Source organism: Meleagris gallopavo, chromosome 1 (assembly GCF_000146605.3).
Source record: "Meleagris gallopavo isolate NT-WF06-2002-E0010 breed Aviagen turkey brand Nicholas breeding stock chromosome 1, Turkey_5.1, whole genome shotgun sequence".
NCBI classification, from domain to species: Eukaryota; Metazoa; Chordata; class Aves; order Galliformes; family Phasianidae; genus Meleagris; species Meleagris gallopavo.
Window position 1 is genome coordinate 151,702,513 of NC_015011.2, and position 16,062 is coordinate 151,718,574.

The window sequence follows — 16,062 nt, forward strand, 5'->3', positions numbered from 1 at the left end:
CAATTATCTTTGTCTACATGTTATGCCTCCCTCATTCACAGAATCATCATTTTAATCCCGTGGTGTGCAAATACTTGTGTTTTTACCTCACTCTCAGAATTAGCAAAAGTTGAAGCTTACCTTCAGTAGAGGAAGTATTGCTTTGTTTCAACTTCATGTTTGGAAAATAAAGAAGAAAACTGTATGTAAGAATCATAAGCTCAATATTTATATACAGTAAATAATTATTGTTCACATCCAGGTAGGAACAATGAAGCTGTTGAAGAGATACTGTCAAGGAAACAGGAATTAAGAAAAAAGAAACTTCCACTTAAATGAAATCTGAGTGAAATCAGTATGCACTTACTTAAACAGTGCCATCAACATTTATGTGATATAGAACTGTAGAGCAAATGCATCTAGCCCCGAGTATCAGAACTGATAACTGAGATATATTTCATTGCTTCATCAGAAGACCTGTAATGATTGTTTGGTAAATGAACTGATATTAATTGTCAAATTATACAAATCAGGGCTGATAAGGGAATTTTTTTTTCACTTGACATACAAAAGCAGTGTGCTCTTGTGGCCAAGAAGGCCAGTTGTACTCTGTGTGCATTAAAAGTTGTGAGTTGTGAGTTGTGGCCAGCAGGTTGAGGGAGGTGATCCTCCCCCTACTCTGCCCTGGTGAGGCCACATCTGGAGTACTGTGTCCATTCTGGGCTCCCTGGTATGAAAAAGACAGGGATCTCCTGGTGAGAGTCGAGTGTAGGGCCATGAAGATAATGATGGCCCTCCCACATGAGGAAAGGCTGAGAGACCTGGGTCTGTTCAGTCTGGAAAAGCGAAGACTGAGGGGAGAATCTGATCAATGCCTATAAACATATAAAGGGCAGATGTCAAGTGGCTGGAGCGTACTCTTTGCAACAGTGCCCAGCAACAGAACAAAGGACAATGGGCAAAAATGGGAACACAGGAAGTTCCATCTGAACATAAGGAAAAACTTCTTTTCTGTGAGGGTGGCAGAGCACTGGAAGAGGCTGCCCAGAGAAGCCGTGGAGTCTCCCTCTATGGAGATATTCAAAATCCACCTGGATGCTTTCCTGTATAACATAATGTAGGCTTTAGCAGGGGGTTAGACTAGATGATCTCCAGAGCTCCCTTTCAGCTCCTACAATTCTGTGATTTCCCTCACAGAAAATAGGGTACAGTCTGATGCTAATTCATGTATATTTTTTCAATTTCTGTGAGCTAAAATAGTTGCAAGGAATGTGACATGAAGCACAAGGTCCAAGAAAAATAATATAGAGAGCTGAAGCATGCATTCATTTGAACGCTATGAATAAGACACCATTTAACAACTCGGATTATAAATATATACAATATGATGGTGTTTATTTATCTTTTAAAATTCAAATATATGTTAGTAAGTTCATTGCATGCATTATTTCCACACATTTTATTCACATGGCAGATCTAAAAATTATTTTATACAACATAAAATAATTTCACAGATATAAAGCAACAGTTGTAAACAAAAGAGTTGTTTGCCTTTATGGAGAAAGGTGAAAATATCTTTCTTCAAAGAAAATCTCCTTAAAGGATTTTCTTAAGTATTTACTGAAAAATGCTATGGTGATGTTTTCTTCTGCAGTTTCTTGTACCACACAGGTGCCTGTGTATTTGTCTGTAACATAAAGAATGTATTAGTTGTGAGAAAGAGAAAAAGTCAGAATAAGAACATGCAATCTATGATGAATTCTTTTTCTTTCCTATGTAGCTCATAGTGTTAAATCATTTTTTTCTGCTTAAAAAAAGTAAAATAAAGGTAAGACTATGTATTCAAGGTTATTATTACTACATATCTGTATTTAAACCATCTGATTTCTAGGTTATAAAAAGCAGATAAGGTAAATGATTTGTTTTGAAATATTGAACATGAATCAAGTGTACCAGAAATAGATTTCATTCTAAATATCATTATCCAATGCTCCCATTAGAGAAGGCGATGGAACTCAGGAAAGAGATTTTGTGTGTGCCATAGACCAACAATTTGTCCAAAATAAGAGCTCTCAAAAAATTATAATCCAAAATAAAAGAATTCAGCAGTTTAACGACAATGCGGAAATAATTTTATTGGTAGAGAATTATTGGGAGCAACTTCTTGCCTTCATAATCCTTTGGGCTACTGCACATTCAAGATAGTATAGAATATTCTTGTGGCAAATTCAGAAGTTGTTTATATGAAGAAATAAAAAAAGTGAAGGTGGAACAAGTTAAGGACTGTTCTACATTCAAGTTTCAGTATTAACTCTTGCTTTTGCTAATAATGTTTCTTGTGTCTGTTGTCTCTAAACTCATTCTAAACAGTTTGTTTTCTTCCCCCTATTTGTTCTATTCCTCCAAGACTTAATAACCAATCAGTCTTCAAATTCAGCTGGCCTTGGATCCTCATCGTGTTTAAATCTTCATCTTTCTCTCATTTTGAAGCTCTCAGTTATAAAAATAAATTTACTCTATTTGTACATGCTATTAAAATTCTCTACATTGCCCTAAATGGGCAAGACTTTTAACAGGACTATTAAATTATTTCCCCATTTAGTAGGAAATCCTGCAATCAGCTTGTTTGCATTTTTCTACTGCAAAGTTAGATGAGGAACAATTTCAACATGTCAAAGCATTTCTTTTTCTAGATTGCCACATCATTTCTATATCCCTAAGAAAGGCAGGACAGATTATACACTCAAACTCTGGAGCATCTATACAACCTAATCGTTAGCTCACAGTTTGTCTCTGTTTTGGATCACTGCACCAAAGACAAAAGTTTGGACAATATGATATAGCACTTCCAAAAGGATTACAGATGAGACAACGTATGGCATGCCTTTTACCTCTAAGCAGTCTCATAACACTGTCTAAGCAAAATATGAACCACTGAATAATCTCAGTAATTGTCCCCAAATGCCCTCATGCCATACTCAGGGGATGTAATCATTCCCTACATTGTGTATTATAAAAACATTATCTGATGTGTTGCAATTTCAATCTTACATTATTTGAGTCTCTTTCAATTTTAAGAAGATTCCACCAGAAATAAAAATACCAAAAAATAACCTTTTATAGATACATATTTGGACCAAAGCAGCAAAATATTGGGCCCAGGGAAAAAGAAAAAACAGAGGGTTGTGTGGATTCAATCAGCCTGCCCTAGAAGAAAACAGCTGCAACCATTGTAAATACAAATTATCATTTGCTTTGTGACTCAGCATTATAATTCTCTTAAATTTATCAGCTGAGACGCACTTTAGTCAGAAGCTTCTACATCATTTTTCTGAAGCTTTCAAATACCAGAAGCACTAAATTCAGTAGGGAACCCGAAGCATTTAAATCCAAGCATTTGTTTTCTAAAGCAATAGAACAAGCTTTTGTAGTATCAGTTATCCATAGTAACAGAAGTTATAAAAATCCTGGGCATGTGCCTGTATGTATACATGTATATGCAGCAGTGTAAATACACATAAATACATTTATTTCCTCTCTGCTGCTCTTCAGTATATTTGTACACAATCATCTGATGCTCAGGGTAGACTTAAAATTGTATATTTATTCTGTGCTCATTACAATTTTGTGAACTGATACTAATATAATTGGTTTTCTTTAAAAAATCTTGTTTACTTTGAACTTTACACGCACAAACTACCAAACATGTAAATAACATCACAAACTGCAGTTTGTCTCCTCAAAATCAACCACAGCCATACAAAATTGCAAATATTATGTGGAATAAAGTATGTACCTCCTTGAAGTATGAACTACCTTTCTTTTTTTTAAAGTGTGAGGAAAAAAGTTTATGGAACTTACTGTTAGCATAGTACTTACAAATAATGTTGGCTTAGGCCTAAATACATTTTCTTCTTCATATTCTGGCAGCAGTTTTACTGAAGGGTTTAATTTGTTTTCTGCAGTCAGACTTTTTAAATTAATTTGAGATGGAAGTAAGTTTTGTTCCTTGTGTTTATCCTGTAGATTAATTAGAATCTGTTTCATTACGGCTAGTTCCTGGAAAACCATAAAAGGGCAATGCTCAGTTAATCAGTAAAATTACATTTGATTCTATTTTGTTAATAATGAATTTTTATTCACCAAATGAAAAATGTAAGTGGAATAGAAAATCCAACAAGCACCATATACTTACCGCTATTAACAAAATTACTAATTGCATATTAATAAAAGAAAGTGAAAAATGTATATACGATTTATGCAACTCAAATTTTGTACTGAATAAATGCTGTAAAAGACAACATTCATTGTGTAATAAGGAAGCCACTACCTCTTTTAAATTAAGCTTCCATTTTATTTAAAAGAAATATTTTGAGCTTGTTTTGTCAGGCAGAGGGAATTTACCAACATAATTTGTATGTGATAAATTGTACTTTCAAGTGTTGCGTCTTGCACAGAAGTCTTACTACTAGAAATATACCTGTGTCTTTATATTCAGAAAAGTCAATGCAATAACTTACAAAGACTTAGAGTAAAAATGGAATCAAGTAGAAAAGAAATTTCATGAAACATAAAAAATTCCACCATGGGAAATAAAAAGCAAAAGCATGAGGAAATACTCAGGGTTTTTTTTTTTTTTTGGATATTCTAAGAATTTGTTTGGTAAACAATCTGATTAAAAATCAAAAAAACAAAAAACACGTTTTCTTACTATTTAGCTGAAAAAAATCCATTATTCAAAAGTTACTGTAAAGTGAGAAAGGAAAACTCATGGTACTTTGTGACTTTAAATGGCTGCCTTCTTTTGTTGTCATGCATCTTCTAGTGCCTAAAGTTCTATCCCCTTACACCTAGTAGGTAATTAAGTTACAGAATTTAGAATGTTTTATCTGTCGTTCTACATTGTACATAATTCATACTTCATTACTGCAGAGCTAGGTTAACAAAGTCAGTAGAAACATCATACAAAGTATAAGACAATTTTGTATCTTTTTAAACTCTATGTTTTAGCTTTCTTACAGTGCTGCTGTTTTCAATAAACACTGCTAAAATATCAGCATTATAATTAGCATTGTATCTTATCTCTCAATCAAAGCAGAGTAATTCATATTTATAGCTGAATGACAAACATTTCCCATGCCTTACCTATTTCTTAATAATTGCCAGAAAAGTATATTGATGCACATTCTGTTTTCACTGCATTATTAAATTAAGTAGTCAAAAGAAAAGCCTTACGAAACATTCTTGCCATCTAGCTTCTTTCTGTTCATTTCTGCCTTAACACAAGTATTTGTACCAAAAGTCAAAAGAATAGCATCTTTAAACTGCCCCAGTCTCATTCAGTTACATGAATGGGTGTTACACTCCACAGACCAGCTTTATTGAGTGTACAAATTGTTCTTGTATCTCAGTCATTTAATATTAACTATTTGCATAATTCAGCCATGTGTAGTGGCATGTTAAAACAGCATGACTGCAGAGCAGCTGTTTAAAAGGACTGCATAGTTGATGCCAACATGTTTTTCAAAGTTGTAAACTCTGCAAAGATGTTGCCAAAGTGACACATAGACAGAATTTCTTGATGAAAATAACTCAAGCAAGTATATAGCAAATATATAGCAAACGTACACCATCATAGGAGATTAAATGGTACATAAACAATGTTTTGACATTAACAAGTGCTGTTCCTATAGTTAAACTTGGCTATTCTGTAGACCAAATATCTGCACGTTTGATCAAGGCAAAACTCCCCAAACTGTCAAGTAGATTTATTTCAGAAACAGAACTGAAACATGGACACGTAAGGTCAAATTCTCTCATGTCCAGATCCTCTCAGCACTCTAAGGTCTTCTCTGCTTGCAGAGTCTGTCCTTTACTTGACAGCCCTGCCTGTTTTCAGACTTGGAATAGACTCTGGAGTCAACTCTGATATGAGCTTCCACTGTGATAGGTAAATTCTCAAATGTGAAAATATGGGAAGGAATAACAGGGAATTGAGATGGCAAATTAGTCCACAATGTATAAATCAATTTGGCATCATAGCCAAGTTTAATACAAGAATGAAGCCTTAATATTTGTTCTAAAATCACAATAGAGAAAAAATCTTAACAGATGTGCCAAAGTACTACAGGAAACACTGAATACAACAGAATCAATAGTATGTATATTGCTTAACATGAAATTTCACATATTTACCAGAGGCTGTAGTTTTCTACCCAGGAAATACTGAAAACAAATTTCTGTCTTGAACTGCAGTAGGTTTTCAAGACCAGACTGGATGGGGCCCGAGGCAGCCTGATCTAGTACTTGATTTAGCAGCTGGCAACCCTGCCCATGGGCAGGGGGTTGGAAGTCAATGATCCTCGAGGTCCCTTTCAACCCAAGCCATTCTATGATTTCTAAAGATTTCTCTGCTCCCTAACACAACGTTAATTCCTAGTTTTGCTTTTGAATTCTAAACAGAGTCAGTAGCAATACCTGGCACTGTCAGCAAGCTACCACGATCCAACTATTTTCTAAGCCTAAAAGCTGGCAAGTTGGTCTAAAAAGCTAGTAAGGCAAAAGAAGCTCAGGACATTGTGCACAGCAGAAATCTGTGAACTTATTCCACTGTGAAGAGTCTTGGGGAAAAAAAAGAAAAGTGCGGGAGAGTAGGTATAGGGTTCAGAATGGACAGGAACAACCTTTTGTGTAGAATGACATGCATTAGTTTCAGGATATGGGAAGATGTATGGGAAGGTGTGAGGAGAATTGGATGGATACAATTCTACCGTGTCAAGTCCCTGTTTTTATGTCATATCAATCCTGTGGGATCTGATCAATGTCTATAAATATCTATGGTGTGGGAGGCAAAGAGACAAGGCCAGACTCTTAAGTGATACATGGCAATAGGACAAGGGGAAATGGCCACAAACTGAAGCATAGGAAGTTCCGCACAATTTAAGAACTTCTTCATGGTAAGGGTGAAGGAGCACTGGAACAGGCTGCTCAGAGATACTGTAGAGTCTCCTTCTCTGGAGACATTCAAGACCTGCCTGGACACCTACCTGTGCAACCTACTGTTGGGAGCCTGTTTTGGCAGGAGGGTTGGACTTGATGATCTCTGGAGGTCTGTTCCAGCCCCCACAGTTCTGTGAATCAATGCAAATCCTTTTGTCTATGTTATTCACTTTGATTCTTCCATGCACTGGAGAAACCACGTCACTTAAGCCCTGTATGTCCCAAGCCGTCTGTAGAGATACCTGCCCCTTGCTTCTGCAGCTACTAAGAAAGCCATGCTATAGACCTTACGGAATGTCATTGTCTGAGGACTTTGGCTTTTGAGGGCCATACAGCCCTTCTTGGGAGGAGTACGAGTACTGGAAGCTGGGAGTGGATTCACCCAGCTCCTCTCTGTACCTGGCTACACAGCTTTTATCTCACTTGCATCCACTCTTCACCTCAGGAATATTATGTGGGGATGTGTGGCAGCACAGACAGATGGAAAACAATGCAATTAGCACAAAAAGGTGGGTTAAGATCAAATAAGGAAAAAAAATTAAGTATGCAACTGGCACAAAAACACTGCTTATACACAGTGAGTGTCACCCACACAGATAATTATCAGCCCCAGACTGTACTATTAAATATTTTGAAAGTCTGTCCATAGAAATCTAATGAATTCTTGTCTAAGGATTCTAACCTGCTCTGGCTACCAGCACAAATGCCGAAAACACAAAGCAGTGACCTGTTTGACACATGGGATTTAGCTCAAGCTTATAAATTTACATGTCTAAACTTAAGTACCTACACATGAAGTAGGAATCTGATTTTCCATTACAGATGATGTAGCTTGGAAAGTGAGTCAACCAATTCAGAAGTAGACACCTATTGGCATGACAGCTGAATCGTGTTGCAACAACACTAACATATTGACTAGGTTGCTAGCGATGAGGCTACTATGAAGCAAAGGAAAGAATGCTCACCATAGACACCTCCTGTAAATACCTACATTAAGGTGTCATAAGCTGAATCCATTTCTCACCTTACTTTCTTCACTTTTCTTATCCTTCTGCTTCACCTAAAACATCTTTCATCCTAAGTAGCCAGTGTACAATTATAACAGCTAACATCCTATATTCTGCTTGATTATGCACATTTAACAAAGATAATTTGAGCTATAAATAGTATTTGAAACTTTTGCCATATATGACCAATATATAACTGCAATTCAAAATAAGTGATTAGAATGAATGGACTGAGTACAAGGGGAGGGACAAAGGAGGGAACCAAGCAAAGGTAAATATATTGTGTTGTGAGAATAACAAAACATCTGCGCATTTCCATTTATTCTTTGCACTGTTATGTCCAAGAACTTTAACTAAAACTTGCAAAAGGAATTTTGTGTGCCAATACACAAATAATTTTTTTTTTTTTTTAATTTAAGAAAGGATTTATTTAGTTAGAGACAAAGGATAGGCACCAACATTTTCCTTGTTGTTCTTCAATTAAAGTATATTCTGTTTGGAAATTTTTTCTTAATCGTACCTTGTTAATTATTAAGTTGAATGCTATCAGTGCTATTGTTGTGAAATTCTTACAGTCTGTAAAAGTGTTATATCAAAACCACCAACCTTTTAAACAGTGTTAAAAGGAACAAAACCAAGGAAATGTCAATCATTTTTAAAAGGTAAAGGAGAAAAGGCAAAATAGTTAGACGCTGTCAGCATACTCCTATTTCAGTAGAATTTGAGACTCCAATAATAATGTTTGATCTTAACGCAGGTGAAAGGAAATTATATTTTATTTAAATTTGTTTTTGCCTGTTGATAAGGATAATTGAACTAGAAATTACAGGAATGGAGACTGAAGATCAGTTTGGGATAAAATGGATTGTTTCAACTAAATCAACCAGCAGTGTAATTAGAAGATGGAGATGAACAAACAGAAAAATAAAAGGGCAGCAGTTTAAAATACAAATGCATTTATAGTTATGAATTCTCTAAACAGCTCTATTAACGTTGTTTTTATTGTCCTTGATACATGCTCAAACATATATGTACCAGAAAAGTCCCTTACATTTCCTAACTGAGTACTATAGAAAGATAATGTTGAATGTTATAAACATACTTTAATTATATAATCATAAAAAATAAAAGGAATCTCCTGATACTGAAAATTACTGAGACATATGGAATGCTGTTTTATTGAGTAAATAATTGAAGAAATGAGTAAAAAAAATTGTCTACATTGGGCACAATAAGTACTTATCAAAAAGTAATTCCATTTTTTTTCAGCGGACTGTCAAAAAGTGAGAGGATTTTTCTTCTTACTCTTTCATGTAATGATAATAAAAGAAAGAAAGAATCTTCTTGGTGCATTCAACAGATCGTAAAGGCCCTTAACGTTATATATGTGTGTAATTATAATAAATTAAACATATAAAATGGATTTATATAAGCACTTAAAGTAAATTTAGATACCATGCTCTGGAAGCAGATGCAAAATAACAGCATTAAGAAAAAGCAACTCACTTACAGGAATCAATTACATAAATATCAGTTCTCATGTTATGCACCCATGTCTTGCACCTCCAAACACTCCATACAATAACCTTGAAAAGAAACTTCACACAGACCAAATGGAATGGTTGAAAATATTCAATAGAGAGAGACAGGTAACTTTCTGGACTAAAGTTAACTAATTCTGGTAGTAAACAAAGTTTTAAATTGCATTAACTCCATCACAGAATCAGCCAGTAGGTGTCAGATCCATTAGTCTCCCTTCCCATAATGTAAAGCCCATGATTGCAGCATTCAGATAAATATCTTCTAAAGCAAAAGTGACCCTAACAACAGCACCAACATTTACCTGAACCTTTACCATGACAAACCATATTCTACTTTTAATTTTACACAGAATTTATGATTACAAACTTCACCTCGGATTAGAACTCTATTTTGAATCAGAAAATTTCTATTGTGGAAGCTGAACAATGTGTTCTTTGTGCTAGAAAATGTATCAGATTCTGGCTGAACCACCAAATTCTGATGACTGACTAGAGTCCCCAAAGAAGAAAACAGCATAAATTCCCAGTAAAAGAAACAAAACACAGAAGAGGCACTAAATGCTATGAACCTTAAACATGAAAACCCATTTCACTGACAAAAACAGAAAAATCAGCTGAAAGAAAGGCAAAAACAGATGTTTGCCTTTCTCAGAAACGCTAATCAAAACCTAAAATCTCTTGGAATTTGTGAGTCAAGTACTAAAACAATGGTTTTAGATATGTCATTTCCCACCCTCCTCAACCTTTAAGACTTGAGTAAAGCATATACGTTTACCAGCAACTTTGGAAAGCATGTATTCCTCATTTCAACTGCCATATGGTTCCCATGTGGCTAAACATAACTGAAAATAAAATATATATCCAGCCTGGAGAAACTTGTGAGATTATAGCAGTGTCTTTACGTTTAAGAACAGCTGAGTGTGCAGACCTCCTTGCGTGGAAGGAGACCAGATTAAAAACTGCCTCACAACAGTCTTAGTACATTACCTCTTGAATCGGTGATCGGACTCTTCTCAGTGCGGGAGCCAAATAGTAGGCTTGAGTTCAGCTGCCTGCTGACTATACTGGCTATACTTTAAAATAACAACAACAAAACCTACTATAATAGAACATGCAAGTGAGAGGTGACAGCTGTGATGGAATGAAAAATATGTTTGTGTTAAATCAATGCAATCTTTCTTCATATGCATGCACTCTCCAGCTTAGGCATTTATTGTAGTCTTCAAACAAGAAGTCACAGGGAAAAGCAGAGTTCAGAAAATGAGGTTATGGATATGTTGAAGATTACTGGTTTGAGAAACCTAAAACAGCACTTACAAATACTAAGTCCATTTGTCAGTGCTTTGTAAAAAGTGCATTTCTGAATAGATTTCTCAGTTCCCCAAGAATTAAAAGCTCACGCTCAGATTCCAAATGTTCTTGGGAGGCCTGAGAAAAATAATTTCTCTTGAGAGAAAGTGCTCTAAATCTGGAAACGGGTAGGGCAGGATGGTTTGGAACAAACTGGCTTCACAGCTGTCTGCCTCAGAGCGCTCAGTGGGTCACTTTGATGGTCAAATAAGGTGACTAAAATACTAAGGATATTGTCCTGTATGAAGTCTATGCATTTTCTTACCCAGATCCTTCTTAAATTCTTACTGTGACTTTCTGTGGAAGTAAGTTCTATGTTAAAAGCAAAGTCGTATCATCTAACAGTTGATGCCAAGATGGGAGGGATCCCTCTGAGAATTCTGGTTGTAATTTTGCTTTGAATCATGTGACCAGATTGTTAGGTGGACTTCCTCACACTGAACTTCAGACAACTTCCGTAATAACATTTATACCTAGGCAAACTGACTTGTTTGACTCCTCTCTGTACCTGTTGGTGAGATTCATAATTAACACTTCATTTAGATGAGGATATGGTAAATCACACCATAGTAGTGCTTGTTTTTCTTTTCTGACTGCAAATCAGAAAAACAAGATTCAACTCTTCTACTGTGTTACCTGACTTCATAAAAACATCTCAGATTATCTTTATACTGATAATACTCTCTAATATCACCAGAGACCTGTTAAAATGGAGGTAAACATTCTAGTCCTGATTGCTGGCACAGAATATCCAGTCACTGACTTATTTCTGAAGAACAGACTACAAGACTTTGAAAAATAACCCTAGTTCCGCCTATCTACATTTGCTATGGCTTGCATACAGCACTTTGTGAAGAAAAAGCTTTAGCATGATACTCCTAATTCTGGAGTGTGCCCAGATAAAGGAGTCATTTATGTGTCGCTATCCAGGAACGAGACTTTCCAGCAAAAGTAGTATCTAGAATGGCTCCTCTTCAGAATACTGACAATTCACATTAGGAACTGTTTTAGAACTCTTCTTCATTGACTTTATTTTTGTCCAAAACGCTAGAGACGCTAAAAAATTGTCCTTATTTATAACCTGGAAATAATTCCAAGTGCAATTCAGAAAGTGGATAAACCACCAATTCTGCTAGCACAGAATTACTTATGTTAGAGATTAATGATGAAAAGTATGAAATAGGAGAAAGACATTGCAGAAGCTCCATTTTATGTATCAGAGAACAAAATGAAGCAAATGGTAAGTCCTACAGTCTAGGATTTGATTGCAGATAGACAGGATGCAGTGGCATGAACAATGCAAATTCAGCTTCAACAGTGGAACACTTTGGGTATCAGGAATAGAATCTACATTCACGTCAGATCTCAAAGAAGATTTTAATAACTATCTATGAAATATAAGAAAGTATCACTAATGTTTGACGAAGTTGCATCCTCTGATGCTTCTGCACTGGAAATATCGGAAGTCAGCAAGAATTCTTGTATGAGATCTGAACATATGGTCATATAAGACACATGGATACAAACTGTAAAGCTGGAAACTGGAAGACACTATGAAATGTTCTGATCAAACAAATGAACCTGATAACAGGGTGATGGAAAGATGCCAGACCATATGCAGGATGTTGATAGCTTCTCTGCACTACACTTAATTAGGGAGTTCTCTATATCCAAGTGCATATAAAGCCTTAAAGTGAATTTACAGATCTGTGATAGATCTACAGACTACTTCTAGATGTATAAAGTAAATGCATTTAGAACAGCAGCAACATAAAATGGCAAGGTCACTACAGAGACAAATTCTATCCTTCTGCCTATTTCAGCTGCATATTCTCAACAGTTAAATCTAATTTCATATGAAAAATACAAAATAATTTGTCTCATGATTCAGAATTTGCATGTTAAAATTTGAGAACTTTTTTCCACTTTTTCTATTAAAGGTAAAAAATATATTTATAATTATGATGAAGACTAAACTCCCAACTATTTTTTAATCTGAGCTATTGTGACATGTAGTCAAATTCAAGTTTAGTAAAAAGTAAGTTCCACATAAAAAGATGCTAAAAAATGCTAGCATGTTTAAACAGCCTTACATGCAATTATGAAGAATTTCCTGTATTTTCCAAGAGGACAAGCATACTACTACAGTTTGATTTTCCTTGTCTTTGGTATTTCTTACAAAGTACTAAAATTCAATTTCCATTTGGTAGCATTCAAATGCTACCATAGAGTGACCCAAATTGAAAAAAAAATAAAATGCTAGATAAACAGCAAAACGTGACTGGAATATCCATAACCAACACTGATTTGCTGATTAGTAAACACTAGTTAGTATACAGATCCTTACTGTATACAACTGCAAATGTAAAGATAATTCTTTAAAGAGTATCTATAAAAGCTAGTAAGATACTCTGAATAATATAGTTCCAACAAAAGATCAATTGTACCCAACTGTTAAATCCTTCCTCTTCCTGAATTCAGTATTTGGAATTCAAGTTTTATTAAAGTTTGACAACAACAAAATAGATAACAAAAATGAAGAATACTGCTCAGGAACATTTTTTTGTCCTTTGTACAGTATGAGCTAGAAACTTCTCTACACTCATTTAGCACTGTAAATGTCACTTTGTTTCTCCAAGTTTTAAGCTGAGAATAGCTCCAGGGCATACTTGTGATGCAGAAATGGCCCTGTAATCTACTTAGAATACACGCAGAACATTAATAGAAACTAGAATCTTGGAACACAAACGTAGCATAAGAAAAATGATAATTACTCTGTGGCTTAACATTTAAAAAGAGAGCTAAGCATTGTACATCAGCATTTTTTTAATATAAAACAAGTTGCAGCACATAGATGAGCAGGAAGTCATTCACTTTTGAAACACAAATAATTTTGACATTATCCTGTACAATCTTTTAAACAAAAAAGAGAGGGAAAAAGCAGAGCTAGAGATTGTTTGAAGGCACCTGTTACCAATCACTTATTTTCAGTCGTATCTCCCCAACCCCTGCAGATAGCCCTTCCTTTCCCTCTTGCCTACAAAGAAGTTTTCTTCTTTCATCCAGTAAGCTTCCATCCCCGATTAAACACGTAGTGCCCTCCTCCTTATGACTCCAAAGCCTTTTGTGAGCCTCTGAATTTCACTCTATCTCTCTTTTTGCAGATGGCAGCTGTTGCTACTCTCCAGGTTCCTACAACCAATGCATTGACCTCCTGTCCCATGTTACTTCTAGTCAACCTTCTTCATCATAACTTAATTATAGCTAAGGATAGTCTTAGCCATTCTTTAAAGTATGACTAATAACGAAGTGCTGAAAACTCATCTGGAATCCTCAAGGTCATTGCTGAAATGGAATGAAATGGTGCAAGTAGCCAATTTAGCAGTGAGGGACACTCCTTAAGGAGAATATGAAAGGAAGAAAGACAAATATGAGAATTTAAAAGTAACTGATCAAAGTAAGGTAAAGACATTTCACTTCTCCTCTAAAAGGAAAAGAAAAAAAACATGCATATGTTCTTTTACGAGTAAAATAATGGGATAACTATTGAGAAGCGATAGGGCTTAGTGCAAGATACTGGTATAAGATGGAATGTGCCAGCACAGAGACTATTAGATTCTCAGATTCTAGAAATATTAAAATTTCAGAACAATATTACAATTCCAAATGTTTCTGATAATCCATCTAATGATGCTTAAATTCCAATATTCATCAAAATTTATAAAAATCCTTGGGAGCCATAGCCTTTTTATTTATAGAAGCACTCTGAAAAAAACAATTAGAATCATTAACAAACTATGCATATTCTAATAGGACTAATTAGTAGCTGTTCCTCCTGCCTGATCATGTGGACTCCCTCCAATCTCATGCACACAGTGGAAAATACATTAGGCAAACATTCATTAAAAAAGCAAAAATATGACAGTTTTTCCACATTTTGAGGATAATGAAATAACTATTTTCTGTTCTTAATTTTATCTTACTCTTTCATTTGTTCTGCCTTTTTTCTCTGCTCTCATGCATTACCTATGCAATGGCTGCCTTGAGTTTCTCAGCTTGCATTCAACTAACTCCCTTTTTGCTTCAACAAAACAAGCTACATTTTTAATCCCGTTCATGTAAGAGCTTCAGCCTGCTATGGTTTTTCTTCTCTCTGTTTTTTTGGCTAATGAAGAAATGTCTTTTTAAAGCAAGAGTGTTTTCTTCTTTTGTTTTGTTTTGAAGAACTTGCTGAAAATAAAGACAAAAGACAATAATAAAGTTAATAACAAAGACAACTACAAAAATGGCTGAGGACAGCATGACCCAATCTCTTTGGATACGGCAATGTTAATGTGACATAACATTAAACAGAACAGCACCTAGTCTAAGCTGGAGCACTGTACCCTGACAAACTATAGTGGGTAAGTATTACCTTGCTCCCTTTTTCTGTTGTGGATGACTTTAAGTATTGTTAGGAAAGGTTCATTGCTATTCAACAATCTGCTCCCCTCAAAAGGAAGGATGGATGAAACTGCATCACATTTGCTTCCTTTGTTTCGGTGGAGTTTCTGCTGGGATGGTTCCCAGCAGGTTTTGCATCCTCAAGCATGTGGTATGTTATTAATTCATATTTAAACGTCACATGTTTTTGGAAGATTTGAATTAAAACAAAAGAAATGTCTCAGTGTTAAGGTAACATAACCATCATGCGGGCCTAGAAGAGACTACTGCGTACAGAGCTAATCTAGTCTGCAGGATAGCTGTCATATGCAGTATGAAACCAATATGGTTGTGGAACAGGGGTCCACACATGTGACTTCTGGAATAAAGACTCAAATGAAGAACCACTATTCCAAAGTGCACATGTAGTTTATAGGTGCATGCATATTGATGAGGATAACTATAAATGTATCCATTCCACACTTCAAATTTTGAAAAACAAAGTTAGTTTTAATTTTTAAGAAGCTTACAGGACTTTGGAAAGTGGCCTTTTTCAGGAGACGTGAATTAAAAAATCAATGTGATTGTAAATTCTCAAAACAATACACAAAGTGAAAATGTAATTTGCTTGGGAAATTACTTCCAAATTGCAATCAATTCACATATAAGAAGATTACTTAGAAGAAAAAAAGAGGTAATTCGCATCTAGTAAGGAAAAACAAACACTGAGGAGATTTTCTTTTCAAGCCTTTAATCAGAAGAAT

At 35.2% G+C, this 16,062-nt stretch overlaps 1 protein-coding gene across 2 annotated transcripts in view; it reads right to left on the reverse strand.

Moving 5' to 3' along the window:
• Positions 1–1,346: 1,346 nt before the first annotated feature.
• Positions 1,347–16,062, reverse strand: part of PIBF1 (progesterone immunomodulatory binding factor 1) — a 157,486-nt gene continuing 142,770 nt past the window's right edge. The window contains exons 13-14 of one of the 2 annotated variants that reach the window (XM_019610797.2): positions 3,859–4,038; positions 1,347–1,666 (exon numbers count right to left, since the gene is read on the reverse strand). In XM_019610797.2, the coding sequence (XP_019466342.1) occupies positions 1,610–1,666; positions 3,859–4,038 (237 nt within the window). In that variant the 3' untranslated portion in view covers positions 1,347–1,609. Of the gene's footprint in view, positions 1,667–3,858; positions 4,039–16,062 lie in introns of those variants that run through there. The other variant, XM_031557834.1, reaches the window with a different exon arrangement.